The 27,363-nt window shown below is 36.5% G+C and overlaps 4 protein-coding genes across 6 annotated transcripts in view; 2 read left to right on the top strand and 2 right to left on the bottom strand.

The window, feature by feature from the left end:
* Positions 1 to 4,662: 4,662 nt before the first annotated feature.
* Positions 4,663 to 11,956, bottom strand: dcun1d5 (DCN1, defective in cullin neddylation 1, domain containing 5). The gene is made up of 10 exons (XM_079825307.1): positions 11,829 to 11,956; positions 10,182 to 10,224; positions 9,977 to 10,079; positions 9,802 to 9,893; positions 9,040 to 9,110; positions 8,835 to 8,926; positions 8,645 to 8,753; positions 7,603 to 7,707; positions 5,798 to 5,900; positions 4,663 to 5,088 (listed from the first exon to the last, which is right to left on the bottom strand). The coding sequence occupies exons 3-10, from the start codon at positions 10,045 to 10,047 to the stop codon at positions 5,033 to 5,035; spliced, it is 699 nt and encodes a 232-aa protein (XP_079681433.1). The 5' UTR covers positions 10,048 to 10,079; positions 10,182 to 10,224; positions 11,829 to 11,956; the 3' UTR covers positions 4,663 to 5,032.
* Positions 11,957 to 11,983: 27 nt separating this feature from the next.
* eif2a (eukaryotic translation initiation factor 2A) lies at positions 11,984 to 22,007 on the bottom strand. Its single transcript, XM_079825306.1, has 14 exons — positions 21,967 to 22,007; positions 21,148 to 21,217; positions 20,989 to 21,060; positions 18,773 to 18,891; positions 18,475 to 18,574; positions 18,279 to 18,361; positions 17,586 to 17,659; positions 17,350 to 17,494; positions 17,129 to 17,245; positions 14,730 to 15,304; positions 13,408 to 13,521; positions 13,220 to 13,333; positions 12,501 to 12,566; positions 11,984 to 12,299 (listed from the first exon to the last, which is right to left on the bottom strand). Exons 1-14 carry the CDS (start codon positions 21,992 to 21,994, stop codon positions 12,234 to 12,236), a joined length of 1,743 nt encoding a protein of 580 aa, XP_079681432.1. The 5' UTR covers positions 21,995 to 22,007; the 3' UTR covers positions 11,984 to 12,233.
* A 933-nt stretch (positions 22,008 to 22,940) lies between these two features.
* Positions 22,941 to 24,744, top strand: serp1 (stress-associated endoplasmic reticulum protein 1). Its single transcript, XM_079824755.1, has 3 exons — positions 22,941 to 23,208; positions 23,449 to 23,524; positions 23,963 to 24,744. Exons 1-3 carry the CDS (start codon positions 23,125 to 23,127, stop codon positions 24,001 to 24,003), a joined length of 201 nt encoding a protein of 66 aa, XP_079680881.1. The 5' UTR covers positions 22,941 to 23,124; the 3' UTR covers positions 24,004 to 24,744.
* A 565-nt stretch (positions 24,745 to 25,309) lies between these two features.
* lrch3 (leucine-rich repeats and calponin homology (CH) domain containing 3) overlaps positions 25,310 to 27,363 on the top strand; it is a 52,289-nt gene continuing 50,235 nt past the window's right edge. For all 3 annotated transcript variants that reach the window (XM_079824973.1, XM_079824974.1, XM_079824972.1), the window contains exon 1: positions 25,310 to 25,636. In XM_079824973.1, the coding sequence (XP_079681099.1) occupies positions 25,381 to 25,636 (256 nt within the window). In that variant the 5' untranslated portion in view covers positions 25,310 to 25,380. The remainder of the gene's footprint in view (positions 25,637 to 27,363) is intronic.

Raw genomic sequence — 27,363 nt, 5'->3', positions numbered from 1 at the left:
CTCATGAACTCCAAACTGAATGGGAAAGAAAGGTGATTTAAGCAATTTTGAGCGTGGCATGGTTGTTGGTGCCAGACGGGCCGGTCTGAGTATATCACAATCTGCTCAGTTACTGGGATTTTCACGCACAACCATTTCTAGGGTTTACAAAGAATGGTGTGAAAAGGGAAAAACATCCAGTATGCGGCAGTCCTGTGGGCGAAAATGCCTTGTTGATGCTAGAGGTCAGAGGAGAATGGGCCGACTGATTCAAGCTGATAGAAGAGCAGCTTTGACTGAAATAACCACTCGTTACAACCGAGGTATGCAGCAAAGCATTTGTGAAGCCACAACACGCACAACCTTGAGGCGGATGGGCTACAACAGCAGAAGACCCCACCGGGTACCACTCATCTCCACTACAAATAGGAAAAATAGGCTACAATTTGCCAGAGCTCACCAAAATTGGACATTTGAAGACTGGAAAAATGTTGCTTGGTCTGATGAGTCTCGATTTCTGTTGAGACATTCAGATGGTAGAGTCAGAATTTGGCGTAAACAGAATGAGAACATGGATCCATCATGCCTTGTTACCACTGTGCAGGCTGGTGGTGGTGGTGTAATGGTGTGGGGGATTTTTTCTTGGCACACTTTAGGCCCCTTAGTGCCAATTGGGCATCGTTTAAATGCCACGGCCTACCTGAGCATTGTTTCTGACCATGTCCATCCCTTTATGACCACCATGTACCCATCCTCTGATGGTTACTTCCAGCTGGATAATGCACCATGTCACAAAGCTCGAATCATTTCAAATTGGTTTCTTGAACATGACAATGAGTTCACTGTACTAAAATGGCCCCCACAGTCACCAGATCTCAACCCAATAGAGCATCTTTGGGATGTGGTGGAACGGGAGCTTCGTGCCCTGGATGTGCATCCCACAAATCTTCATTAACTGCAAGATGCTATCCTATCAATATGGGCCAACATTTCTAAAGAATGCTTTCAGCACCTTGTTGAATCAATCCCACGTAGAATTAAGGCAGTTCTGAAGGTGAAAGGGGGTCAAACACAGTATTAGTATGGTGTTCCTAATAATCCTTTAGGTGAGTGTATACTTACATGTATATTTACACCACTGCATGTGGGTATGGGAAGCTTTTCAATTTGGGTAGGCCAGAAATGGTCCCAGATTAATTAAGTGTAGATAAGTTACTTTGTCTAAAACAAATGCCAAAATGATGCATATCTCCAGAAAGTAGACATTCTAAGCTTTCAAATGGTACCACATATGAGCTCCTCCACAGACATTTAAAATTTAAAGTATACATTCAATTATGTCATTCCGGACCCTGTACAGGGTCCGCAGAGTTTAAGAGGTTAAGATAATCCACTGGCATTCTCATCCACATGACATCCTGTCTATTGTTGAAGAGAGAAAAAAATGTTAATCTTTAAACATGGAGCACGAGATGAAGTATAAAGGCTGTCATGTGAGGACTGTACTTTACTCCTCTTATTGAGAAAACAGCACAAACTACAAGACTCATTCGGTGAGTGGCTGATCTGAATGATACTTGTAAATATATGTCATTTATCTGTGTGGTTTTAAATTTATTTCATTCTTTAAGTGATAACAGTAAGGAATTCTCTGATTTTCTCACACAACTTCAGATTTGTTTGTGTTTTGTGAAGACAAACCACAGTCGTACTCATTGAAGCTGCTGTAGATATGTATGACTTGGGTCAATTGCAAATGCAATAATATTGCTATAGCAGTCAAGTTGACATTGAAGTTAATGAACATCTCTTTTTTTTTTCTAGAGACCATGGAGTTCAGAATCCGTTCTTTGTTGAGTTTGATTCTCCTTTTGAACTCTCCATGTATTAGTAGAAGCAGAACAGAACACAGTGACATTTATGAGAGAAACTCTCAACAGTCGCCAATGAGTCAAACAAACCATCTGCAGGTCAGACCTGAAAACTCACTTCACATTCATTCAGGAGAAACGCTGATACTTCAGTGCAGAGATGAAGGAAATGAAGGTGAGAAGCACACATACACATTTCTTTCTTTCTACAGCATGTTGGGAATATAAATATACAATCCATTTTCTTAAATATTGCACAAATTGTAATGTTGATTGCATTTGCTAAGCTCAATTTAACCCCAAAGTTAATATTTGTATATGCTACACACACATACACACACGTCTGGTTCGCTATCTTTGTGGTGAATCTCCATAGACGTAATGGTTTTTATACTGTACAAACTGAGAATATACAGTTTCCCCTTACACTAACCCTACCCATCACAGAAAAATTTCTGCATTTTCAAAAAAACCCTCATTCTGTATGATTTATAATACAGTTTTCTGTTATTGTACAGATTTAAAATACAGTTTCCTGATGCTTGTTTTCTCATGGGGACCTCAATATAGGTCCCCATGAGTCAGTGTGTATTCAGGTTTAAGTCCCCACTGGGAGAAAAACATGAAACAACATGACACACACACACTTAATTTTTGTTACATTTGTCTATTTTTTTACTTTTTTATTCAGTTTTACTTCTTTTTTTTTTAGTACACCAAGTAAAATCTGAAATGTTGCTTTGGTAACTAGCTATTTTTTATATTTTATTAATAGTTTTGGCAAGGCAAGACAAATTTATATAGCACATATCATAGACCGTATAGTTATTCAAAGTGCTTTACACAGAAAATGAAGTAAAATCTATCCTGAATCACTCCTATCTGGAGTGGATGAATATTTATTATAATATTATATGATGAGTTCAAGTTGTGGATGAATATTTTGTGATGGTTAAGTGCCTTTCTTCCACTGACCATTTGTTGAAAAAGAACAAAAATGTAGCTACATGTTTAAGTATTTCAAGCTATGAAAAGCATCTGTTTTGATTGTTTTATTCTTCACTTTGCAGTGCTGGCGCAGTGGTGGCAGACACCTTTTGGACTGTTTGACGGCTGCAACCACCAAAACAAAGACCCAGTGGAAACATGCAATGGCACTTTGAGGATTTCAAGGGCCACATCCAGCCATGACGGACTCTATTTCTGTATCCGTCTAGACCAGATGAGTAAAACAATTGTGCCTTACAGAGTTAGTGTAGTGGGCTTAAATCCTAACATCAAGAAACGGCTGAGGAAGACCAGGGAGGTGTACACCGAAACGCTGTCCGAAAGCCATTTCGCAGCGGCTGTGGCATCATCAGTAATCGTGAGCTTTTTAGTGGCCTTCACACTTGGTGCGTTCAGTAGATCATACGTGATAAAATGTCTACAAACAATAAGGGCTTGCATACCTTATAGAAAAGACAATCACGATCATATCGATGGACTAAACAACGTACAGACCACCAGAGCACAACCCGAGACAGTGTTCTTTCATAAAAACAACAGCACTGGAGAAGACACTGTGGACATTGGTTTGACTGATCAGGAACACAGGAACGCTGATGATGTAGATGCTATAGGAAATGGAAATGCAGATGGTGGGAAGGACGATACAAACCAAACTCCGAGCTGTGAAGGTGAAGAACAAAACCAAGAGTTCAGATCAGTGGTTAGTCCACATCCAAAGAAGAAGAGCCGTATCATTAAACTGTACAACTATGATGAAGACGGGAATCAATACGGCCACATCAAAAACTCTGGAATGGAGGGTAAAGACGAGGTCAGGCCAAAAATGAGAACGAAATCACTGACGCGACTCAATGCCATCATGATACAGGCAGACTTCAACCCAGTTAGAGAGTCGGCAGAGAGCCAGTCGACTCAACCAGATGTTCCTTCCCACGAAAACAGTGTTTCAGCTACAGAAGGAGACACTGTCTCACAAACAAGTCAAGAGACATCATGACATGGAGGAAACAATCATTTTAAAGACCGTTGAAAATTCTGTGGGTGTAATTTAGTTTATGCAGATTTTTTCCCCCCATTTTGAAATCAGCATTGGCAGACAAACTGGGTCTGATTGGACAATCGACTTGAGTGTCAAGTGCTCATTAAAATCTAGCAATTTGTGTCTTTTATATCTGTAAATTGAAAGTTAAAATGTTATACACACAATGTCAGATGTAATTTTGATGCATGTATTAGAGATTTATACAGTATTTGTTCAGAAGTTTGGGGTCAGTAAGATTTCTTTTTAAACAATATTCATTATTTTCAGTAAAGATGCATTAAATGGATCAAAAGTGACAAGACATTTATAATGTTACAGAAGATCTCTATTTAAAATAAATGCTACTCTTTTGTACTTTCTATTCTTCAAAGAATCCTGAAAAAATCCACAAAAACCATTTAAAAAAAAAAATATAATAAGAAATGTTTCTTGAGCAGCAAATCAGCATATTAGAATGATTTCTGAAGAGTTATGCGACACTGAAGACTGGAGTAATGAAACATTACTGTAACGTAATAAAATTTTTAATAAATGATAACAGTATTACTGTTTTCACTGTACTTTGGATCAAATAAATGCAGTCTAGCTGAGCATACGAGGCTTACCTTTGAAATAATTTTTAACGGTCTTACTGACCCCAAACTTTTGAGTAGTAATGTGTGTAAAAGTGCATCTTTTTATTCATGCTTCATTTAGATTATTCAACAATGCTTTATTGCTCCAACAGTGCTGTATGCCACTAATGACCAGAAGAAAAAATAATTTACAACTGCTTTATTTATTTCCTTTTCAAGACACTATAAACAAAGTAAAACTTTAAGGAAAAAAAAAATGAAAGGGACAAATTACAAACAGACTGTTTCCCTCTCAGAAAAATCATACAACACTGGCAATAGAACTGTTGAAACAAATCAATACATATGAAAAATATTTCCCCTTTTGTTTGTCTTGTGTTTGCTCTGTGCCATTTTCCTTTTTAAGTAACACTGTAAAAGTCTCTGGGTAGTGGTGATCCGTATTGGGCATCGGACACGTTGAAGCAATCCTCAAGAGGTTTGCCATCTTCTGGGGCAGCCTGGGGCACACCGACAAAAATATCTGATGTGCTTTAATTCAGCATCTGGTTGTGCTATAATGCAATTCTGGCTTTATGCCACTCCACAAACTCATCCAGCATCACTGGCCCTGAAATCAGCACAGAGACAGAGATCATCAGAAATTTAACTGAGAAAGATGAATGGACAGATGACAAGACAATAGAGCTACACGATTCTGGATAAATCGAAGATCACTGTTTTTTTGGTATACTATTGACCTGACAACTAAAGAAAATAATTTACTAGACGTTCTGACAAAATGTTAATTGCTGCAGTCTATTTAAAAATGTTGAATTAATTTAAATGAATGATTCAATGACTCCTAAATACTGCTCTACTTCTCACTCATAAACACTTGTTTTATTACTGGATGAGTCCGTGTTTTTGAACAAATCTTTTGAATGAATGAATGAAAAATACATTTTTAACAGTCACTTGTTGCCACCTACTGGTCTAACTGTAATTGATCTTCATTTGAAGCACACCGTAGACATCATTGCTTATATCGGAACTATAAACTTTCATCCCAGTACGTCTGTGATAATATGAATTAATGTAACAGAAATATTGATACCTTGTGTTTGAAAACACTGTGAAGCTGTTTCATACCTATACATGACAACTGCTCTCTCTGGGTCAGTGGCAGCGCAGATTTTGAATCCGCTGTGATTGTATCAAAGGTTTAATAGACATAACCGAATCGCTGTCATTTAGAAATAAGATCACGTGGGAGTTTGAATCGAGATTGCGATCTATTTATGATTAATCGTGCAGCTCTACAAGACAAACAAACTTACAGGCTCCATCTTCATCGTAGTTGCTCAAGTCTGTGTTAACTGTACGGCTGAACTCTAAGACGTTGTACCATTGGTCCTTGTTCATGACTTTATACTTCGATTGCTAGAGGAGAGATACTTCAGTTAGTCACATTATTAAAGAACAAATATTATTAAATTCAGTTTTTAGATGCATAGTCCACCAATAAAACAATCAGGTCCAAGCTCAAATGAGTATGGCACAATAAGTCATGCAAGCATGGCTGGGCATCAGAACAACTGCAACAATGAGCAATTGAAGGCATATTAAGATGATTTTAAGCAAAATGCCTGAAAAAAAAAATCATAAATACAGTCTCTAGCAATGATTTAATTGTTTATCACTTTTGACCAATAGGTGGCGCTGTGACCAAATTGATGTGGCGTGGTCAGAGTGAGGTGACAATGACATGCAAAGTTTGGTGTCAATATTCCAAAGCACTGCAGAGATACAGCCTCAGAGTTCGTATCAAACTACTGTTATCAATACTTCCGAACGGCGTTCACCCATCCCTTAGGACCTACTGACCCATGTTCAACTGCTGTTCACATGGAACCCTTCTCCACTTTGGCCTTCAAAGCTCTCGTTCGAATATTTGCTACTACCTACCTCATGCATCATGTACGTCCTCACGCGTTGACGTCATCAAATTGCGATCGGTTCGTGAGATCGGCTAAGTTTAGTGAGTACCGATCGAGTCATAAAATATGATTATCGGCCGATACCGATCTCCGGCCGATTGATCGGAGCATCCCTAGTTATTATAGTAGCATTTTTAGAAATGTATAACTATAACGATACGCCAATGCGTTCATATAGCATTTTACGGCAAAGTTAAAAATGGCTTATATGCGAAAATTGAGTATCGTTCGACACGGCATGCTGCACCAAATCTAAGGAGACCAGTTTTGTGATTTTTGGCCAAAGCTTTACCACTAGGTGGCGCTGGCTCGAAACTTCTCAGGCTCCTTCAGGGCATTGTGCTGATGACCCATACCAAGTTTCATAACGATACGTTAATGCGTTCATACAATACAACATTTTCCTACAAAATTCAATATGGGAAAATTGGATATAATTTGACTCGGCATGCCGCTCCAAATCTAACGAGATCTGATTTTTGGGCAAAGCGTTCAGAAGTTATAAGCAAAAATAGCCATTTTTTAATCTCCGGACCAGTAGGTGGCGTTGCACTGAAATGCAGCGTGTAGCCTCAGGTCATGCTTTTGATGATATGTACCAACTTTGGTCTAAATACGATAAAGCGTCGAGGAGTCTAACGTCTATTTTCGCAAACGCTATGTAAAATTTGTTTGCGCATTATTCGAAAACAGTTTAAGGAATCAACTTTTCAACAGTCCATAACTTTTTGTCGGCATGGTCTGAAGATGATCTGGTTCCATTTTCATGAAAATCTGAGCAACTGCCTAGGAGGAGTTCCAAAAAAGTCATTCAAAATGGCTGAAAAATTCATGACGTCCTCGGGTGCAATCGAGCCAGGAAATCAGAGGACAGTTGGTGGCACTAAAGAGATTGAGTTAGAGACTCCAAATTCAGACTGTCCTCTATCTGTGTGCCAAATTTCATAACTTTCCTGAAAGCGATTCTATGGGCTGCCATAGACTTTCAGAGTGGAAGAAGATATGGAAGAATAAGAAGAATGCTAACGATTACAATAGGAGCCTACGCACCTCTGGTGCTTGGCCCCTAAAAAAAGATCATATATGGTTCAGTTTGGCTTTAAATAGTTATTTGACAGTCTGGCTTGGAGAAAGAGATGACAAACCTCCAGAAATTGGTGGAACACTGGGAACAGAGGCCACGTTCTTCCAAGGAGCAGCGCCAACATGGATTTTGCAGTGTCCATATCAAGACTGCGCTGATCTTTATCCTACAGACAAAATCAGAAGAATAGGTTGAAAGTACATCAGCAAAGACTGGAAAACACTACACGACTTAAAATCCGAACAGATTTTAAAACACTAGGCAATCATACACTTGCCGACTTTGAAAATGGTTACAGAGAAAAACTGTGCATCATACACTACCAACACCAGACTTCCAAATCTTTCCAAAAACAACAAACCTCTCACAGAACCACGCACCTCCTTGCTTGTATGAAACAAACATGGATGTGCAGGAGATGACCGCAGTAGTTGTTGTAGCGACTCTGTGTGTTGAGTCGCAAAAGAAAAAATGAGTGCATTTGGATGCGGTCTTGGGTGGGGAGACGCAGTCAGTATGGACTCGTACTAATAATTTAGTTTTTTTTTTGTTGACAGATTACAACAAGAGTTAGAGATGAGTGGCGCAGTCAGTTGTTTTATATGTGCTGATGAGTCAAATATTGAGGTATTTATTACGCGTGTTCTGTATACTATATCTATATACTATTGTATTATTGTATTTTATTGCCACACTGGTAGATAGAGGACAGCTTCGGTTTCAGTAGAGACGCGTCATACACTATACGGTATGTGTTCTAAAATAGGCTAAAAATATCAAATATGTTTATATACCCTCCGACAGGAAGGAATCAGTCTGAAGCTATGATGTGCCCATCATACACTACGCGATTTTCCGTGAAATCTGTCAACTCCCGACTGCATGAAATCTGCAGACTGGAGCAACTATTGTAGACTCATCAAGACCGCAAATCAGGGCAAAAATCTGAGCAAAAGTAGTGCAGTGTATTCCAGCCTTAAGCAGACAAAAATTCACTGCAAAATAGAAAAAGATGCAAGCAATATTTATCTTAAAATGATTGATTTATCTTAAAATGGAAAAGAAAGTGCTTTTCCCCCGTCCTACTAAAAAAAGCCTCTCACCCTGGCAAAGTCGAAGGCATATCTGTAAATGCTCTTGAATATAACTGGGTCATTCAGTTGAGAGCGTAAATAATCCAGTCTGCCTTGTAATCTCTCTGTGCAGTCACAACTGTAAAGAGATAAGAGAAGTTAAATGCCAAAATCATAAAACTTTTGATTTTTCATGATATGACGTGATGGTCATTCTTACTGTAGTGATGTCATTCCTTTCATCCACTCTTCTTTTGTGAAAAATCCCATATTCGTTGCTTCAAGTTTCCAGGCTAAAACTAACATTACAATCTGAAGGGTCACAAAAACACAGCGATGTCATGTTTCGGACAGTTAGAAGAGGGTAGACTGATAAAACCTAACTTCAGCATTTACTAGGAAATACATGAATGAATTTTGCTAACATTTTCTGGCTCCACTCCGATGTCCTCACAGAACTTCTCCATGCTTTCTGGTCCGACAATGTCATCTGACCCTGCACACATTTAAAGCCACAACAATAATCCTTTCAACATTCACCAGAATATTTCGATTGGCCCCATTTGACTTTCTTAATACACGTTTATCATTTTATAGCCAATGATTCATCAGTGCACATTATTTAAACAAAAAAAGCCTTCAAAATCTTCAATCCTCAATATTTAATAACTTGCTTCACCTCAAGCCATCTTATATTTCAGCCCTTGCCCTATAAATGTCATATAGACATATTTTACACCATCCTGATTCATACAATCATGCAGCCCAGCCATTAATTTATTGAAAAATACCATTTTCACTTTTAAATACGTCACATTACGGAAGTAAAATGTTTCATTTTAACTGGCTGCATGTGTTTAAAGTCGGCATTATACTGAAGTTGTGCTGGTCTTTTTTTATCCCTATTGTGACGTATATCTGAGTGAAACAGCTTCTTAAACAACAACAAAAAAAAAATGCAGGTTGATTTTGTCCATCTGGAATTGGACACGATTTGATGGTTGAATCGTTACGGTTTGCTATTGCTGTGATGTCGTTGCAAGAGGGAAGGGAAGTTATTTTGATTAAAGATTATGAGGTTCATGAATTTAACAAAAATAATGACGTGCATGGATCTAGAATACATTTTGCAATATTCCATAAAAACTAAAATAGCCCCTTTTGATTTCATGGTGACTTTCACATACCTGCATATTCGTAAAACCAGGCGAGACATTTCTTGCTAGAAAACTGATCCTCTGGGTTTACCATCCGTCCTGGAGTTTGTGTCCTACAGTAACTGAGGGGATAAAAGAGGGGATGATGCAGTGAATATGTATGAAAGAGTGAAAGATGCAGAGAGAAAGACACAGATATTTTTACCTGGTGATTTTGCACTTTCTGATGCTGGGGTCTTCAGAGCCGGATGACTTTCTTTTCTTTTTCACAGGCATAATGGAACTTAGGGTAAGTTGGTTCGGTCTTACTAAACAAATCACAATCAAAAAGAACAAATTGAAGCCGACAGTTGCTTTCCATCCTGTCCAATTCAATATTTCAGTGTCAAAAAAGCAGAAACCAGCTCTACCTGTGTACCTCGGGGCACCGTGTCCATTCAAGTGTACCAGACTCTAAAACAGGAGGAAAAGCAAAATGACACTCATACTCAATGCATGACTTATATGGGAGAGCGGGGCACAACCTAACACGGGGTTAGTTGGAACACACAGGGCTTAAACCTTTCCACGCCAGCATGACCAAACTTAGTGTATTTACTAGTTGCCGTATCAACATTATTTGGAGAAAAAATTGCGGCAAAATTAAAAAATCTTTAGAAGATATCAATCACTGAACATTTATACAACAATAGCAAAAGTAAATTTCTTAAGTTTATTTTTCATCAGTTTTTTTGTGTTTATTTAAAATAAGACAAATCTGATATTATTTTAATCGTTTATCTGATATTTAACAGCTGAGATAGTTATTTAATGCTGATCTAACCAGCAGAAGACAAGTTTTGTAGTTTTTTTTAAAACTATGCTTTATAGCTGTTTTTAGCGTTTTTGTTGTCATATATGTGTTTGTTTTTATATATTTAATGATTTAAAAAATGACATTCTTTTATTTAAAAAAGGCAATAATTGTATTTTATTGACAAATTATTTAGTTTGTCTTGAATATTTTTTTTGAATATATCAGGTTAAGCTGTCATTTGGTCATGTTACAATGTACCCCCACCTATGGGGCCTGTTGTCACATTTCACTTCCATTCTTTCGGGGTAAATCAAGACAAAAGTATACACTGTATTAATGAAACAAAACCACGTAATTGTACTAGACATTTGCGGAAAAATACCCTGAACCACAAGCGGATTTACACAAACTAATGAAGTAAAAAAGCGTTAAGTTGTGCCCCGCTCTCCCATACAACATAGATTGAAATCTTAATTCATGCTCAAATTCAAGTAAAGATTTGCCACAAATATCGCTTTTCTTAATGTCTCGCTGTTCAGACATTTACAAAAGGAAAATAAATGTGTGAGGTTTACCAGATTTACATGCAAAATATCTTGCTTTTCATGTGGACTCCATCACAACTATAAACATGAATGATGTCACATAAACATGTTCAAATCCGAGGCGAATACTGATGTTAATGTGTAAAGAATATCCATTTGACAGAATAACAAAATGTCTAGAGCAAGACTTGAGTTTAAACTTCGTACTTAATACATAAAGGAATGCATTTCTTATTTAAAAATAAAGTAAAATGGCTGCTATTACAATCACATCATTAATGCAACTAGATCTAGAAATGAATCTAAGACTGTACTAAATACCCCTGACACTAAACGGAATGTGTGATTAATACAGCTTACGTAATAGTCTAATTTAAAAACAAACAACTGAAAAACTATCAGATAAAACAATAAAAACTGACGCATCGCCTTTGTGGCTACTGAAATGGCTGAACTGCTTAATGCCAAAAGCCCGAAACTCATCGAAACGTATGAAATCAATACAATATATATTTATATAACGTTAGAGGTTAAAAGAAGAAGAGCGTCAAAACAACTGACTATACGATTAAAAAGAAACACAAACACACGCATGTGCGTTATATGAACATATATGAACACCACCTCACCGGCTCATTTAAATATCACAAATAAACACCCAATAAAACACTCCGCGTGTACAAAACCCAGCGTAATGAAGTGCGCACTCATCAAACCTGACTTATCAGCTGCTTTTAGCTCGTCCTCTTGAGTTTATTTGTTAACAATTTCATCTGCGTTTGTGCTGAAATCTGCGACTGCTTCAGTATCACACTGAACTAGGAATGAACACTTCCGGCTCCCCAACCGACATAATAAAAGTCACGCAGTTTGAATTTCAACATTTTTATTGAGCATTTCATGGATGTTCTCCCGTGCTGTACGTCACATTGCATAGCAATATTGCTTTTGAGAATTTAGTTCCGATTATCTTAGCCATGTTCAAAGAAGCAAAACAGTCTCTTATTTGTTGTTCATGAGTAGTTCGTGAAAAAAAAAGAATAATCTTCTATACATATTCATATCACTATGACAAAGCAATGTTTGAAAACTGCTGACCAAATGTGAAAAACTGGTAGAGTTTACAATCCTAATTCAAGATCTTCAAGCTCTTTCAACAGCTGGGACTCCTTCTGCATCTTCTCAAGCTGTAAAAAAAGTGGAAATAAATATTATAATTTAGGGTCTTGCAGTTTAAGCATTACAAAATAAAAATAAAAGACTGTGAAACAGACTAATGTATTTTAAGAGGGAATTAATTACTCATCTCATGAAGCAATCAAAACAGAAACAATGATAAATAATAATAATAATTAAGAGGTACTGAGAAGATTATAAAGCTATAGTACCTGATTTTTTTGCATTATTTTGCCAGTTGCCTGTTGCTCCTTCAGTTCATCAATGGCTTTGAGTTTCTAACAGATAAACAATCACATAATGAAATTAAAAACATCAAGTCTGACACTGATATGCAAGTAAAAAAAACTATGGATTTATGCTAATTTGTATTTATGCTAATTTATGCATATTTTATTTATTAGTATACTATAATGCAGTGGTTCCCAACCACGTTCCTGGAGGACCCCCAACAGTGCACATTTTGCATGTCTCCTCAATCAAACACACCTGATTCAGGTCATCAGCTCATTAGTAGCTACTCCAAGACCTGATGTGGGTGTGTCAGACAAAGGACACATCCAAAATGTGCACTGTTGGGGGTCCTCCAGGAACGTGGTTGGGAACCACTGCTATAATGCACTATACCCAGAAACATGTCGTTTTTTGGTGCATTAATACAGGAATTTTTTATATTTTTTAATTTTATTTTTTTTTTAGAAATAAGACCTTTACAGGGTTACTCCATTAGAAAGAGACAATTTACTCAAAATAAAAATAAGTAGTTAATTGTCTGCTAATTACATAAGAGGTGTATCAATAAAACAAAAAGAAAGTATCATAAAAGTAGGTATATTTGTTCTCCATTCTAAATATTTTTTTTATTTCCCTTAAGACTGTATCTGTGTGTATATGCTTACCTTATTTGACTGTAAACATATTCCAGACATACCTTTTTTAAATTCTTGATCTTTTTGTCATTTTCAGGGTCTCCGTAGCTAGAAGTCACAGGAGCGGCAGGGGTGGAGTCTGCTTCTGGAGGCGGAGCTTCATCAGGCTTGTTTTCCTGAATTAATATAAAACATCACTTTGAGTTAAATATTCCTCTGCATAGTTTATTAAACATCAGAGCACATGTACCTGCTTAGCTGCTTTCTTTGCTTCTCGTCTTTTCTGGTTTTTCAAAGCAGCTTTAGACATTTGCTTCTCTCCTGCAGCACCAGGTTTCATGTTCTGCGGCGGCTCCTCTTCATGCTTGGATAGACATATTATTGTCATGATTCTGGTCACTGGACACTCATAATGCTGCCCTTCATCATATTTGCTGAATGAAATCCAATACTTGTTTCTTGCTAGTTTTGGGGTGCTGATTCCAAAAATAGTGCCCCTTTTCTCACAAAATATGACATGCATTTCGACAACTATCTATAGGGGGAAGTAGTCTTATCCCTTAAATCACCAGAAACGCAGCCACAAAGATTTGTTCAGTTCTCAGCTGATTTTCACATGCATGACATTTTTTTTTGCCTAATCCTGATTTCAAGTTTAGAATTATGGTGAATGACAAGAAAATGCTGCTACATCAGATTTTGAGAAAGCAGTGTATTTATGTATAAACTTGTGTTTATGTAACCCTTCAACATTAAATGGAGTATTTAAACACATTTTTCCATTATATATTCTATTATATATTTTACATAATTAATTTGGTAAAATGTTAACATTTGACTGCTTTTGTTATTTTGATACGTGCATTAAAGCTGATAAATACACTACAGTTCAAACATTTTTTTTGAAGGTTTATGAAAGTCTCTTCTGCTTACCAAGTCTATATTTGATAAAAAATACAGTACTATTGTAAAATATTATTTAAAATAACTTTTATATTTTAATCAATTTTTTAAATGTATTTTTTTTCCTGTGATGCAAAGCTGAATTTTCAGCATTTTTACTCCAATCTTCAGTGTCACATGACCCGTCAGAAATCATTCTAATATGCTGATTTGTACAATTATCAATTATTATTGGCACTTAATTGTTAAATAAATTTGAATGTAAAAAAAAAATCTTACATACCCCAAACTTTTGAGTGGTAGTGTATCATGGTTTCCACAACCATGGAAGGATCATGTGACACTGAAGACTGGAGTAGTGATGCTGAAAAATTCAGCTTTGCATCACAGGAATAAATTACATTTAAAAATATATTTAAATAGAAACCGTTATTTTAAATAATATTTCAAAATGTTACTGTTTTACTGTATTTTTGATTAAATAAATGCAGCCTTGGTGAGCAGAAGATAGTTCTTTCAAAAACATAAAATCATACCGACCCCAAACTTTTGAACAGTAGCATATAATTGGAAATATCTTCATTGTTATTTTGCAAAAAACAACAACAAAAAAAAATTCGAAAGAACATTTTTTTTCAAGATGGAGGCCTGTGTAAGACACAAACTCACTAGTTTGGAGCTGGCTGTCAGTGGTTTGTTGCGGAGAGCCGGTGGCCGATACACCTGGGCTGGTTTGGCTTCAGTGCTGCCAAGCTCACTTGGCAATGCCTGGTATTTCACTGCCTTCTCTGGGAACGTTCCAGTTGGGAAGGGTTGCCATAACACTTCCCAGAGCTCTTTATTTGATGGCATTTCATGCTTGTACAACACAGTCCCGGTGTAATGCCAGATCTTATAGCCATTGCTGACCCTGAGCCTGGGGGAGCAGGTCGCTGTCACGACATGTTCTCCGTCAGGGCACCAGAAGAAATGTGTGGTATCTTCAGCCTGGGGTTTAGACACCTGCTTGTATTTCTTCACATCCCAAACTTCCATCTGCCCTCTCAGGTTCCCGAACCCAGCGAGGAGGAGGATATGACCCTGGGGGCTGTAGAAAGCTGCGTTGCGGGGGCCCGTGCCAAAGTCGAACACGGACTCACACTTCTGGTTAAAGATAGTTGCCTTGGCAGGCATAAAACCATAAACTACGCAAAACTCAGAAGAGTTGGGGTTCCAGGATACATCATATATGGGGCCGTTCTTTGCTGTGCAAGACAAAAAAAAAGTACATATAATTGTATTATTTAAACCAGTGTAACAAATACAACAGTTATATATAAACAACAATAATGCAAAAACATCTTAATGGACCCACAAAAAATATTTAATTTCCAGCAAATCATACACTTCCATTCAAAAGCTTGTGGTTGGTAAGATTTTAAATGTGAAAGTCTCTTATGCTCACCAAGGTTGCATTTATTTGATTAAAAAACATTAAAAACAGTAATATTGTTTATTTAAATTTATTTAAATATATTTTTAAATATATTTTTTAAATGTAATTCATTCTTGTGATGCAAAGCTAAATTTTCAGCACCATTACTCTGGTCTTCAGCAGAGTTGAGGGTAACGCATAACAAGTAATCAGAATACTTTTCCCAAGTAACTAGTAAAGTAATGCATTACTTTTAAATCTACAACAAAATATCATAGTTACTTTTTAAATAAGTAACTGTTTTCCCATTTATTGACTGACAGCTCTCCTATTCCCATGTTGAGAGAAATCGTAATTAAAGGTGAAAACTCAGAATATTACACAAACCTAAATAAGTCAAATAACACAGATATACTTTATGAATACTCACTTTATTAACAAATGTCTTTGCTGTTGCCCTTTAATGATCCAATTCAACCATACGAATAAGCAATATGACTTTAGATAAACATCCGTGCCATATTCCATGTCACATGATCTTTGAGAAATAATTTTTAATATGCTGATTTTGCTCAAGAAACAATTTTTTTGATGAACCGAAATTTAAATGAAAAGCAATTATTCAAAATATAAATATTCTTTGACATTAGAACTTAAAAAACATCTTACTGACCTAAAACTTTTGAACAGTAGTGTAACTTCTTATTTGGTTCTTTTGATTTTGAGGTAAAATTTTACTCGTTCTCATATTACATATAAAAATACAGTAGTATAAATTTTAATCATCCAATTTTTAGCCAGTCAGTGCAAATATTATGTGATTTCAATTAGCTCAAAGGGTTAGTTCACCCAAAAATGAAAATTCTGTCATTATTACAAACCCGTAAAGACATTCGTTCATCTTCGGAAAACACAAATTAAGATATTTTTGATGAAATCCAAGAGCTCTCTGACCCCTCCATAGGCAGCAACGTCATTGCAACTTTCAAGGCCCAGAAAGTTAGTAAAGAAATCATTAAAATTGTCCATGTGACTACAGTGGTTCAATCTTGAAGTTATGAAGCAACAAGAATAAGTTTTGTGTGCAAAAATCTAACAAAAATAATGACTTTATTCAACAATTTCTTATCGTCTGTGTCAGTCTCCTATGCTGTTGAAGTAGTAAACACAGTACAGCGCTTCCAGGTTCTCCGTCAGAATGCCGGCTTACTATTGGCTGACGCAGTTCACGTGAGCACCACGTGTGATGCAGGAGCTGGCCAATAATGAGGCAGCGTTTTGATGTAGAACCTAGAAGCGCTGCACTGTGTTTACTACGTCAACAGCATAGGAGAATGACGTTGAAGAGAAGAGATTGTTGAATTAAGTCGTTTTTTTTTCTTTCTTTTCTCACACAAATAGTATTCTCGTCGCTTCATAACATTAAGGTTGAACCTAGGATTTCATAAAAAATATCTTAATTTGTGTTTCGAAGATGAACAAAGGTCTGGAACAGGCTTGGAACGACACGAGAGAGTCATTTATGACAAAATTTTCATTTTTGGGTGAACTAACCCTTTAATTGTTAAAAAACAGAAATCGATTTCTATAGGCTGCACTGTAATTAATTATTATATCATTGATGAATCATTATTCAAAATGGAGTTGCACTTACGTAGCTGAATTACTGCACTTTCTCCATTGATGGCGACATAATGTAATGTCTGTTCTCCATAGTAAGAGGCTCCTGTTTTATCAACCTCTGTGCTGGCGGTCACTAAAACCGCAGTGGCTTTAGGAAAAAACAGAAAACATTAATACATAGATGACAACCTTTTATGAGTGTTAATCGTAATGCTGAGAAAGCGATTATTTGTTAAATCAGAAATGATCTACCTTTTTTGTTCCACAGCATGCTCACTCTATCGGCTTTGAAAAAGCTTTTGTTTGCCAGAGCAGATGTTGGACCTCCAAAATTCGGATACTGATACAGCCGTACAAAAGACGGACCTCCTTTGCTTCCAGGAACATAGACGGCAACCTTGAGCAATGTGTGAGGGATTAATACGCATTTGTATGAGTAAAACAGCACATGCAGCTGTAAGAGAAAATGTCTGAAAGGGTTGTGATACCTTGCTCGGCTGTGATCCAGGAGACAAAGCAAACTCAGACACCTTCTGAAGGTGAAGCTTGTTGGCAATAGTATCTACACAACAAAACACAATATAGATTGCAAACTTAATGCCATGACGTTTTATATTTACTTAATTTAAAAATCAATATATTAATTTAGTAATTCTTGTATATGTATTACAAAGGAACGCTACATGGAATATTTACATTTAATTTGTCAATGCACAAATCATTAAAGGGATAGTTCACCCAGAAATGAAAATTCTTCTGCTGAGCACAAAATGTGATATTTTGAAGAATACGGGTAACCAAACAGTTAATAGGTTCTAGTGACATTCATAGTATTTTTTTTAAAGTCAAGTCAAGTTACTGACATTCTTCAAAATATCTTCTTTTGCGTTTCATACAGGTTTGGAACAACTTGAGGGCGAGTAAATGACAGAATTTTCATTTTTGGGCGAACTGTCCCTTTAAGAGAACCCACGAAATAGCTAACTACTGCAAATAATGAGAAATATAAATGAAAACAGTGAGTGAAATGAAAAAGACACTTTCTTTTATACGTTCATATACATTAAACCTTTAAAGATGTTGTTAAAAAAACATATCCATGTTATTTATCAACATTTTCCCAGCCAATTGGATTATAACATGCACGATGACTTAATTCAATTAAACAGACAAGGTGTTACCAAAGTTGTTGTTCTCATAGAAGTGAAGTTCATTATTGACATTTCTAACGGTAATACTTTCGTCATCTGCCCAGCTTGGACACCTGTGAAAATACAGACAACAAACATGCAAAGAACATGTTTAACAGTCACCTAAAGAACATGAATAAACTGACATTAATAATCCACATTGTTATGGACAGTAATAGTCGCTCACCATCCTGTAATCTTCTTCTGATAGAATGCTTTAATGCAGGCACCTGTTTGCAAGTCCCAAATCTGCAGGTTTGCCTCTCCCTGAGGGTTATCCTGCGTTTCTGGAAAATAAAACCTGTTTTTGTGGTTTCCAAGGCATTACTACGCATTTCCTAGTTGTTTTTAGCATGTTACTATGCAGTTGCTAAGGTGTGCTGCTTGCTTAGATTACATTTTGTCTGTTCTTATAGTTATAAAGCTAGAATGTCATAAAAAAAACATTATATATGAATATTATACCACATTTTAAAAGTGCTTACTGGTATATTGCTGCCAGGTGGCCAGAACTTTATTCAAAGGTGAGAATTCCAGCACGGTGGTTTTAGGGAAATCGAAAGACTTCACCAAATCTCCAGTGGAAACTTTGATCACGCTGACCCTGTCAAACACACACAGGACAGTTACTCAAATGTCAATCCTTACCACCATTGGAAAACGTGGAAAATTATTGCCTTAAAATGTACAAGTTAAGTACTTCATTTGAGTGGATAAAGCTTAATAGAACTTGGTAGAGATAACAATGTTATATGTAACCAGAAATGTGAGTATAGAGACCCTCTCCATTGACTTTGTATTGCGTGAAGCTGCCTCCTTGTCATTTCTGATTTATAACAAAAAACAGTACAGCAAACAAGCTAAAAAACCCAGAAGAAGTGTTTAAAGGGTTAGTTCACCCAAAAATGAAAATTAGACCATGATTTACTCACCCTCAAGTCATCCTAGGTGTATATGACATTCTTCTTTCAGACGAATAAAATCGGAGTTATATTAAAAATGTCCTGGCTCTTCCAAGCAATATAATGGCATTGACTTGATGGGTCATTTTTGAAGTCCATAAAATCTATCCATCATATAACTGCTCCACACGGGGGGGTTAATAAAGGCCTTCTGAAGTGAAGTGGCGTGTTTATGTAAGAAAAATATCCATATTTAAAACTTTATAGACTAAAATAACTAGCTTCCGGCGGCCAGCGGTACGCAAGTCGACTTGCGCTAAAAGAGTAACCCTTGCATTCAAGCTTTGATGCCAACAAACTCAAGCCCCTCTTCTCTTATATCGAAATCCTCCGCCATTTCTCTTTAAAAATTCTCAATTTAGACTTCCAATTCCTGACCGGTGTTTTGTTTTGCTCTATCCTCTGCGCTTCTGCGTTCGTCAATACGCATGCGTCAAGGGTTCAAGGGTTTTAAGGACACAAAAGTGGATACAGAAAATTGCAACATGCCATATTACTACTGAACTACTCCCACTGGAGGGGAACGTAATCGGCAACAGGATATGCTACAAAAAATATATATATATTTTTAAACATGTCAAAGGATTATTGCACACGTAGGCATTTGATTACTGCACATGTATGCATACTGAGTGTCAGGATCCCACAATTTACCCATTCTTCCTGCTGATGCTTCACGTCTTAATGCCTGTATCCACTTTTTCTCCTTAAAGGCTAGCTTTTACATTTCAGTTGCTTGCAAAAATGTGATTCTGGGTTTTTTAACTTGTTTGCTGTACACCATGTCACACAGCAGCTTTTAGGCATTGATCTGTCTTTTGTTTGAAGCAAGAAATGACAAGGAGGCAGCTTCACGCAATACAAAGTATGGAGAGGGTCGGATTGTTTCCCCCCTGGTGTGGGCGTGGCCTAAATGCGCTCTCTGTCTCTATTGGTAACTCAATTTGACAAGTTGAAATTAGTTCAGCCATCTTAAGAGATTTAAGTGCGTTTTACTAAATAAATCAAAACCAAATCGAAACTATTTTAGGGAAACAAAACCAATTTATTAAGTCAACTTCTGTGATATTCTCTCAAAAATGTCAGTTGTTTTGAAAATTTAAGAACATACTTGAGTGAATGAGTGAAAATGAGTGTATGAAACTCAAGATATAGATAACTGCATAAGTGGGGGGAAATCATTGAATTATTGAAAAATCAATCGAGATGAAAACTAGGGCTGTTTAACGATGAATCGCAACTAATCACATCCAAAATAAAAGCTTGTATTTACATAATATATCTGTGTGTGCTGTGTATAATTATTATGTATATTTAAATACACACGCATACATGTATATATTTAAGAAATAGTTGCATGTATATACTGTATATATATTTATATAATTTATATTATATATATAAATATTTTATATATAAATATAAAAAAAAACTTAAATATACAAATGCATGTGTGTGTGTGTGTGTGTTTATATATACATAATAATTATACACAGCACACACAGATATAGGTTATGTGAACAAACTTTTATTTTGGTTACGATTCGTCGCGATTAATCGTTAAACAGCTCTAATTAAAACTCTTCTTTTGCTTGACAAAACGGTACTCCCACAAATCAAGTTCTTAAGATGGGTTTTCTGAGTAACAAAGGCATAGTACTAGATTTTTACAATTAAGTTGTAATTGTTGTACATTAAAATAAGTCAACTAGTTAGGAAATTTGTTAGGTTTTACATACTGTGAGCCATTGCACCATCCAAACAGGGACCCATCCCTGCTGAACGTCATGTGTTTGCCTTGCCGGTCATCTCTGAAACAAATGAAACCGTTAATGTTAATAAAACGGACGAAATTTTAGGGTAAAATCTTTCTCTATGAAGCAAATGCAATAACTGACCTCTGAAAAGCAGAGCTTTCCTGACAGCTCGGAGGTCCACACAACAGCAGCGTTCCATCTGATCCTCTGACTGTTTGAAATGAAACAGACTATGTTAAAAACAGAAAAGGAAAACAAAATTTGAATGCTGGCTTGAGAGAAAAAAAAAGAAGAAAGTTGAGTCTTGAAATTTATCAGTTAAAATTTGTGTGTATATTTAATATTGTGTAGATCGGGTTATTTTGAAAAGAGGTTTGTACTGTACAGACAGATGAGTTGGAGGATGAATAGAATTTTCAATATAGTTAGAAAATCTATGGGAGTTTCATGGATTTTGATGGTCAACCATGGGGAAAAAATAAGTCTATTAAATCAGAACAAGCTGAGGGATTTGCTTAGATTGTTGGATGAAGCTTGAAAATGATTTCAACTAATATAGTTCAAATAATTGTTCTCAGGTTAGGGATTTTAAAAACCAACAACAACAAATAAACCATTACCTAAGTCACAGTACGTTGGCTTTCTCAAGCCCGCTTAAAACCTGTTTATTCTAAACTTATGATGACATGCACTGCAAAGCATTTATCAGCTGATCATCAGCTAAATATAATATAGATTTTTTATATTTTCATATGTGTGATATGCTGATACGTGTTAGGTTATTTTTCTCATTACGCTGAAATAACGTTACCATTTTTTACGCATATGACACGTGTCTGCAAAAAATGAGAATAAAAGATATTATAGTTATTTCATAACACGCTAGCCAGCTCACGTTGATTATTTATCTCTACGCAACCGAGATGAGCATGAAATATACATTTTTGAGCAACCACTCACCTGCTAAATGAGGTGTGGGGGGCGCCATTTTGCAACGGAAGTACGACAACGTGCCACGTCATAGCATTCGACGCGACGTCACTATAGAGAGTTTGACGTGTAAAATGTCAAAACCAAATTTATAAAGTAAAGGTTGTAAATGTAATATCGGTTCCTTCCGATTTTCGGGGAAGGATTTATTTGAATTGTTGATGTTTGTATCTCAATAACAAATCTTATTACAGTTTTATAGACTAGATTTAGTGCGTGATATTGATTGTCAGGTCTTTTGAAAACACAGCCGAGAACAATAATAATTTCGTTTTGTTGACCAACTTCGTAGAAAAATTTTTAATTCTAAAATTGGACACTGCGTTTTGATGACATATTTCCATGACTGACTAATGCTCTAAATAATTGCGGCGAAAAAGAATGACGCTTATCCTGAATGAGCTTTTTAAAAAGAGAATGTGGGAGTTGTAAGATGAACACGAGGGCACGTTAAAACTCTTTTCTGTTAAACACATAATAATCCTCCAGGGGGCGATCGTCGGCCATACAGTCAATCCTCCATTTAGTCGCACACAAATGTGTAAATTAGTTTTTATGACATGTTTACGCTACAAATAAGATATTCCTTTCAAGGTTTGCCACTAAACACACACATATGTCTATTTACTCAAGAAACCTTTACGAAATGACGAGAAAATATATTTTAACCTGCTTTTAACCAGCAGTGATTGGTCCAACATAGCCAGCGCTGATTAAAGTAACACTTACCACGTGACAACAAATCTGCGCTTGAAGCGCTCGGGGAAACAATTTAATTGTGAATAATAACAGTGATGAGCTTTAATAGTCATTGGCAAAAAATACATATACTAAAAAAAAAGTTTTTAAATAGAAAGTTATATATAGTTTACATTCATTGACGGTTAATCGCCGCCCATTACATCACCTCCTTTTGATCCGAATGGCCATTCTCCGCCTTTATTCTCTTCCGAAGGCACAGCGTCCACGTCTCGTGGGTGGAGTGAGTTTCTCATATGCACACGTAGACTAAACCAGTACACCAGTGCAAGATCACACGTCAACTGATCATACAGCCTCTCGGATCTCTGTCGGTTTCGACGCTTCTTCTTTTTTCTTTCTCTAAAAACGTCAAATTAGTTGTAAAAGATGGTGGCCAAACAAAGGATTCGCATGGCGAATGAGAAACACAGCAAGAACATCACTCTAAGAGGAAATGTGGCCAAATCCACGGTAATTTTTAGCTTTTAACACTCTGATTTTTTACTATATTCATTATTTTAATGTATACGCTATCTAAAATAGGACTTGTTTTGCATTGCAGTAAAATGCTTCCTTCGTATATTCGTGTATTGTACTGGTCTGGTCATTGATTAGGTCAAGCAGCTTTAATATGTTCAGTTGATCATATTTGTCTTTCTTTAGAAGTAATTTATGTCTCTAAATATACTAATGCTAACATTTTCTCCACAGAGAGGCATTCAAGAAGAGAAGGCAGTGGTGGGACCGTGGCTTCTTGCCTTGTTCGTCTTTGTAGTGTGTGGATCAGGTGAGTTTTACAATCCACTTTCATTGAATGTGTTTTCTAATGCATTAAAAATATCATTATTTGAATGTACTGGGGACTTTTTCCACATCAAATACACTCAAAGCAATACATCAGCATGCCAAACAATTGTGCATTCACACTGCAGACAATTTCCAACCTGATACACAGACACTATTTTAATTTATTGATTTCTTCTTACACAATAAGATTAAGAACTCTTTTAGTCTATGTTTTAGCTAGTGTTGTAATATTGGATAACACATTTAAATTTTTTTACTTGGGAGTTTTTCACATGCATGAGCACTTAATTCAATGTTAATGTGCACTTTTTGTAATACCCCATATCATTTAGCAGATAATACGAATTCTTAGATGCTTAACGTTTTCTGAAGATAAATATTTTTGTTCTAATGTTATTTTTCTGTCTTCTCACTACAGCAATATTCCAGATCATTCAGAGCATCAGGATGGGAATGTGAAATGAATGGTCTTCAGTTTGTTCTTCTTTTCTCCTGGCTTGTCTGAAGATCGCTTGATCATTTCCCCCTTTCTTATTTAATCTTTATATGTCTGAAGTTTTTTCATCAACACCACGGCCTTTTGTGCCTTACTCAAAAGCTGGAGGAACGTTATCTTCTGAAACATTCCAATGTGGGACTTCTATCAATGTTGCTGCTGAATCCATAACCGAGGCAATAAACCCAAGACTACAAATGACTTTCAACTTTTTCTGTGGAAAAAACAACAACAAATACATTTGTTTAAAAGAAATGCTGCAATGTATTTTCTTTGTTCTAGGTTTTTGGACCAGTTCATGTTGATAAACATTATTTGGTACTATGCACCTTATTGGATTTTCCTCTACATTTAGAGCTGAATTTGTGTTCTTTGACTATTCGCTCAAGGAAATGAAGGTCCACTTATTCAGTTGTATGTGTAGAGAACATGAAAAATAAAAAAGAAATACTTTTACATCTAAAATGTATTTTTTTTGTGTCTTAAATCATGTGTAAAAAAATAAAGCTTTTTTCTGTGGCTCAATCAAGGGATAGAATGATATAAAACATACAAGCTCTTATCATTAAAAAAAATTAAATCTCTGTTGGCTTGTTAGCATAATGTGGTAATGGTTGTTTATGATGATGACTTTTAATTAAAATTATAATACAGATTTTGAATGCTTTATTAGAAGGATTAAATTTAGGTGTTTCTGTGTTGACAATCCTATTCTCAGTTTTATAATTGACCAGTAGGGGGCAGTTTGCATACTATTTATAGAGGCCATTTAGAGCAATACATTTTTAATTTGATTAAATTTAATTTATATGTCACACACTCGCAAGAGTTTGTCGATTATAGAACCACAAATCTTAAAACATTTCTTGCACGTTTTCTTAGCTCATGAATCATATAAACGAACTTTAAATTATGCATTGAAATGTATTTGCTATGCCATTTTCCTTCATAAGGAACACTTTATTGGATTTTATAAAATAAGAGAATATTTATTTATTAGTTTGTTTATTAGACTTAAGCATTTTGAAGAAAAGTCGTGTGTTTATTAGACTTAAACATTTTGAAGAAAAGTCGTGTTTATGATACTTGTCAACTTAGACTATGATAAAATTAGAAGATGATCAAAATAAAGGTGAAGTTTGAGATAATTCCATACAGGCCAGACTGACTGGCTGAGCCTTCGCCTTCAATCCACGCATGCACTAGTGTCCCCGCTCGTGCTCCGTTGGATCTGTCTGTTTCAGACCCCTCTCTGCCCTCTGTGCGTCCGCGCATGCGCACTGCTACTGTCCGCGCTCGTGTGGGGCCCGTGAGGATCCAGCGGGAGTGTTAGCTGTGTAATGGCGGCTTCGGTGTTGCTCTCCGCGGAAAGCGCCGTGCCCTCTTTTACCGTCGGCCATCCCGCCGGAGTTTCGGCGGCAGGAACTACCCATCACGGATTATCCAATGCTCCCGGACCCGCGTCCTGGAATCGCTCGCTGGATCGGGCGCTGGACGAGGCGGCGGCCACTGGAGCTCTCAACCTGAGCGGCAGGAAGCTGAAGGAGTTCCCGAGGAGCGCCGCCGGACACGACCTGACCGACACCACCCGGGCCGGTACAGAGCATATTTGTTTATATTCTGCTTCCCTTTAACCGTTAACCGACCCAACAGCTAGTTAAATGCGCGTTGGTCGAGTTTTACACTAGTTTACACTGTGTTTGACTGGTGTAAACACACGGGTGTGTGCTGGGCTGGTAGCCCATCTGAACTCATGATCAGTCATTTGTGTCCAATAAATATGAACGTTTCATCTTCAGAGCTGATGTTTGTCTAAAGTTAAGATTACCCCACAAACTTTCAGCTCATGGTTGTGTTAAAACTATTATGATCCGATGGGACACTAGACACTCCGGGAACATCTGTCAAATTGAGCTCCATGTAGGTTATATGAGACCCAAACATGGCTTGTTCATCAGGTTTATAGGAGTTTGACAGGTTAAGAGGTCTGGATATGCTGGTAATCAGGTTAAGGTGTTTGATCATCAGGTTTTTTCAGAACCATTCCAGAAGTTTGATCATCTTGTTGACTTTATAAAATGTGATAAAAAGTCATTGTTTTGGGGGATCCAATCATGTTTATTTTTATGCAGACAGGGCTTTGAATTTAATTGTTTGATCATATTAAATATAGTCAAGGGGTTTGATAATAATAATATTGACAGGATGTTGATGATCATGCGGATCAGGGCCTTTACAGTCTTTTAGATGCCATGTCCGAGTGACCCCCATCCTAAAACTTAAAATGCTGATATGTAGTTTCATGTGTAAAGACCACATTTATAATATACAACTGAAACATTGTTTAGAAATGCTTTTTCTATTAATATCATTAATGTCTCTGTAGTAGTGACTTATTCATTAGTTTTATAGTTATCATTTCTAGAATGTTTGTTACACTGATTTTTCTCTAAACTTGGACCCCTAGCACACCTTTGCGCCCCTCTGGAGCCCCATAAAAATGTGGAATGGACTATGAATAGACTTCACGTCTATGATGGCATTTTTCCACAGTTATCAACACTGCAAAATTAGTAAAGTTTTTAATATATTTCAATAAAAAAAAATGAATATACATTTATAATGCTGCTATACTGTGTGTTATATTACAGTGGGAGTAAATTACAAAAAAGTAAGTATACAACGGCTGAGGGAGTGACTGCAAATTTGACATCATTCTCCCTTCGAACTGTAATCAGTCTCTATATTTTTTTCCCTCTTTCCTCCATCGCGTATATTTCCTCTTGCTTTTACAGCAAATACAAAAATTATATTTGCTGTCATCTCCCTTTCACCACTATAGAAATGTGCCTAACTATTATGAGAACCCCGGAAATGTGGGTCCATTTAAACACAACCCTCTAAAGAGGTTTGATCATGTAGATTAATCTATATGCGCTGTATCATATTACTAATGTAGCTGGACAATGTGCAATCTGTCACTTTAAAGCTACACTGTGTAACTTTTTTAGTTTATTCTTAGCTAAAAACACTTAGTTCTTTCAAAAATATATGTGCTCATTAATGTATATTTACTTCTTTCAAGTAATAAAGTATTCTCGTAAGTTTATAATATGCCATTGAAAATACACACGGGTAATGGGTTTGAATGCGGGTCGCCATGTTGCCCCTCCATCTTGAAAGTACATCAGCCAAAGAGGGACATATCCGTAAATTCAAGCTTCGCCTTTCGCGTTTTAACACTCGATGGCACCGTGTCGAATGTGGACATGGTCGAACTGGAAGCCATATTAATCTTGGACTAAATCGGCCACCGTAGGAGT

Source organism: Gobio gobio (assembly GCF_949357685.1).
Source record: "Gobio gobio genome assembly, chromosome: 9".
Lineage (NCBI taxonomy): Eukaryota > Metazoa > Chordata > Actinopteri > Cypriniformes > Gobionidae > Gobio > Gobio gobio.
This window is presented reverse-complemented; position numbering and strand designations above follow the sequence as displayed.

Bases quoted from the DNA above. Each gene is read 5' to 3' on its own strand.
- dcun1d5 (XM_079825307.1), bottom strand. From the start codon at position 10,047: ATGCCTGTGAAAAAGAAAAGAAAGTCATCCGGCTCTGAAGACCCCAGC. The intron at 9,894-9,976 runs GTAAAAATATCT...TTATCCCCTCAG, and splicing joins AGAAAGTGCAAAATCACCAG to TTACTGTAGGACACAAACTC. The intron at 9,111-9,801 runs GTATGTGAAAGT...AAATGTGTGCAG, and splicing joins CTGGTTTTACGAATATGCAG to GGTCAGATGACATTGTCGGA.
- serp1 (XM_079824755.1), top strand. From the start codon at position 23,125: ATGGTGGCCAAACAAAGGATTCGCATGGCGAATGAGAAACACAGCAAG. The intron at 23,209-23,448 runs GTAATTTTTAGC...TTTTCTCCACAG, and splicing joins GAAATGTGGCCAAATCCACG to AGAGGCATTCAAGAAGAGAA. The intron at 23,525-23,962 runs GTGAGTTTTACA...TTCTCACTACAG, and splicing joins CTTTGTAGTGTGTGGATCAG to CAATATTCCAGATCATTCAG.
- eif2a (XM_079825306.1), bottom strand. From the start codon at position 21,994: ATGGCGCCCCCCACACCTCATTTAGCAG. The intron at 21,218-21,966 runs GTGAGTGGTTGC...CATTTCAAACAG, and splicing joins CCCCACACCTCATTTAGCAG to TCAGAGGATCAGATGGAACG. The intron at 18,362-18,474 runs GTGAGCGACTAT...GTATTTTCACAG, and splicing joins CAGAAGAAGATTACAGGATG to GTGTCCAAGCTGGGCAGATG.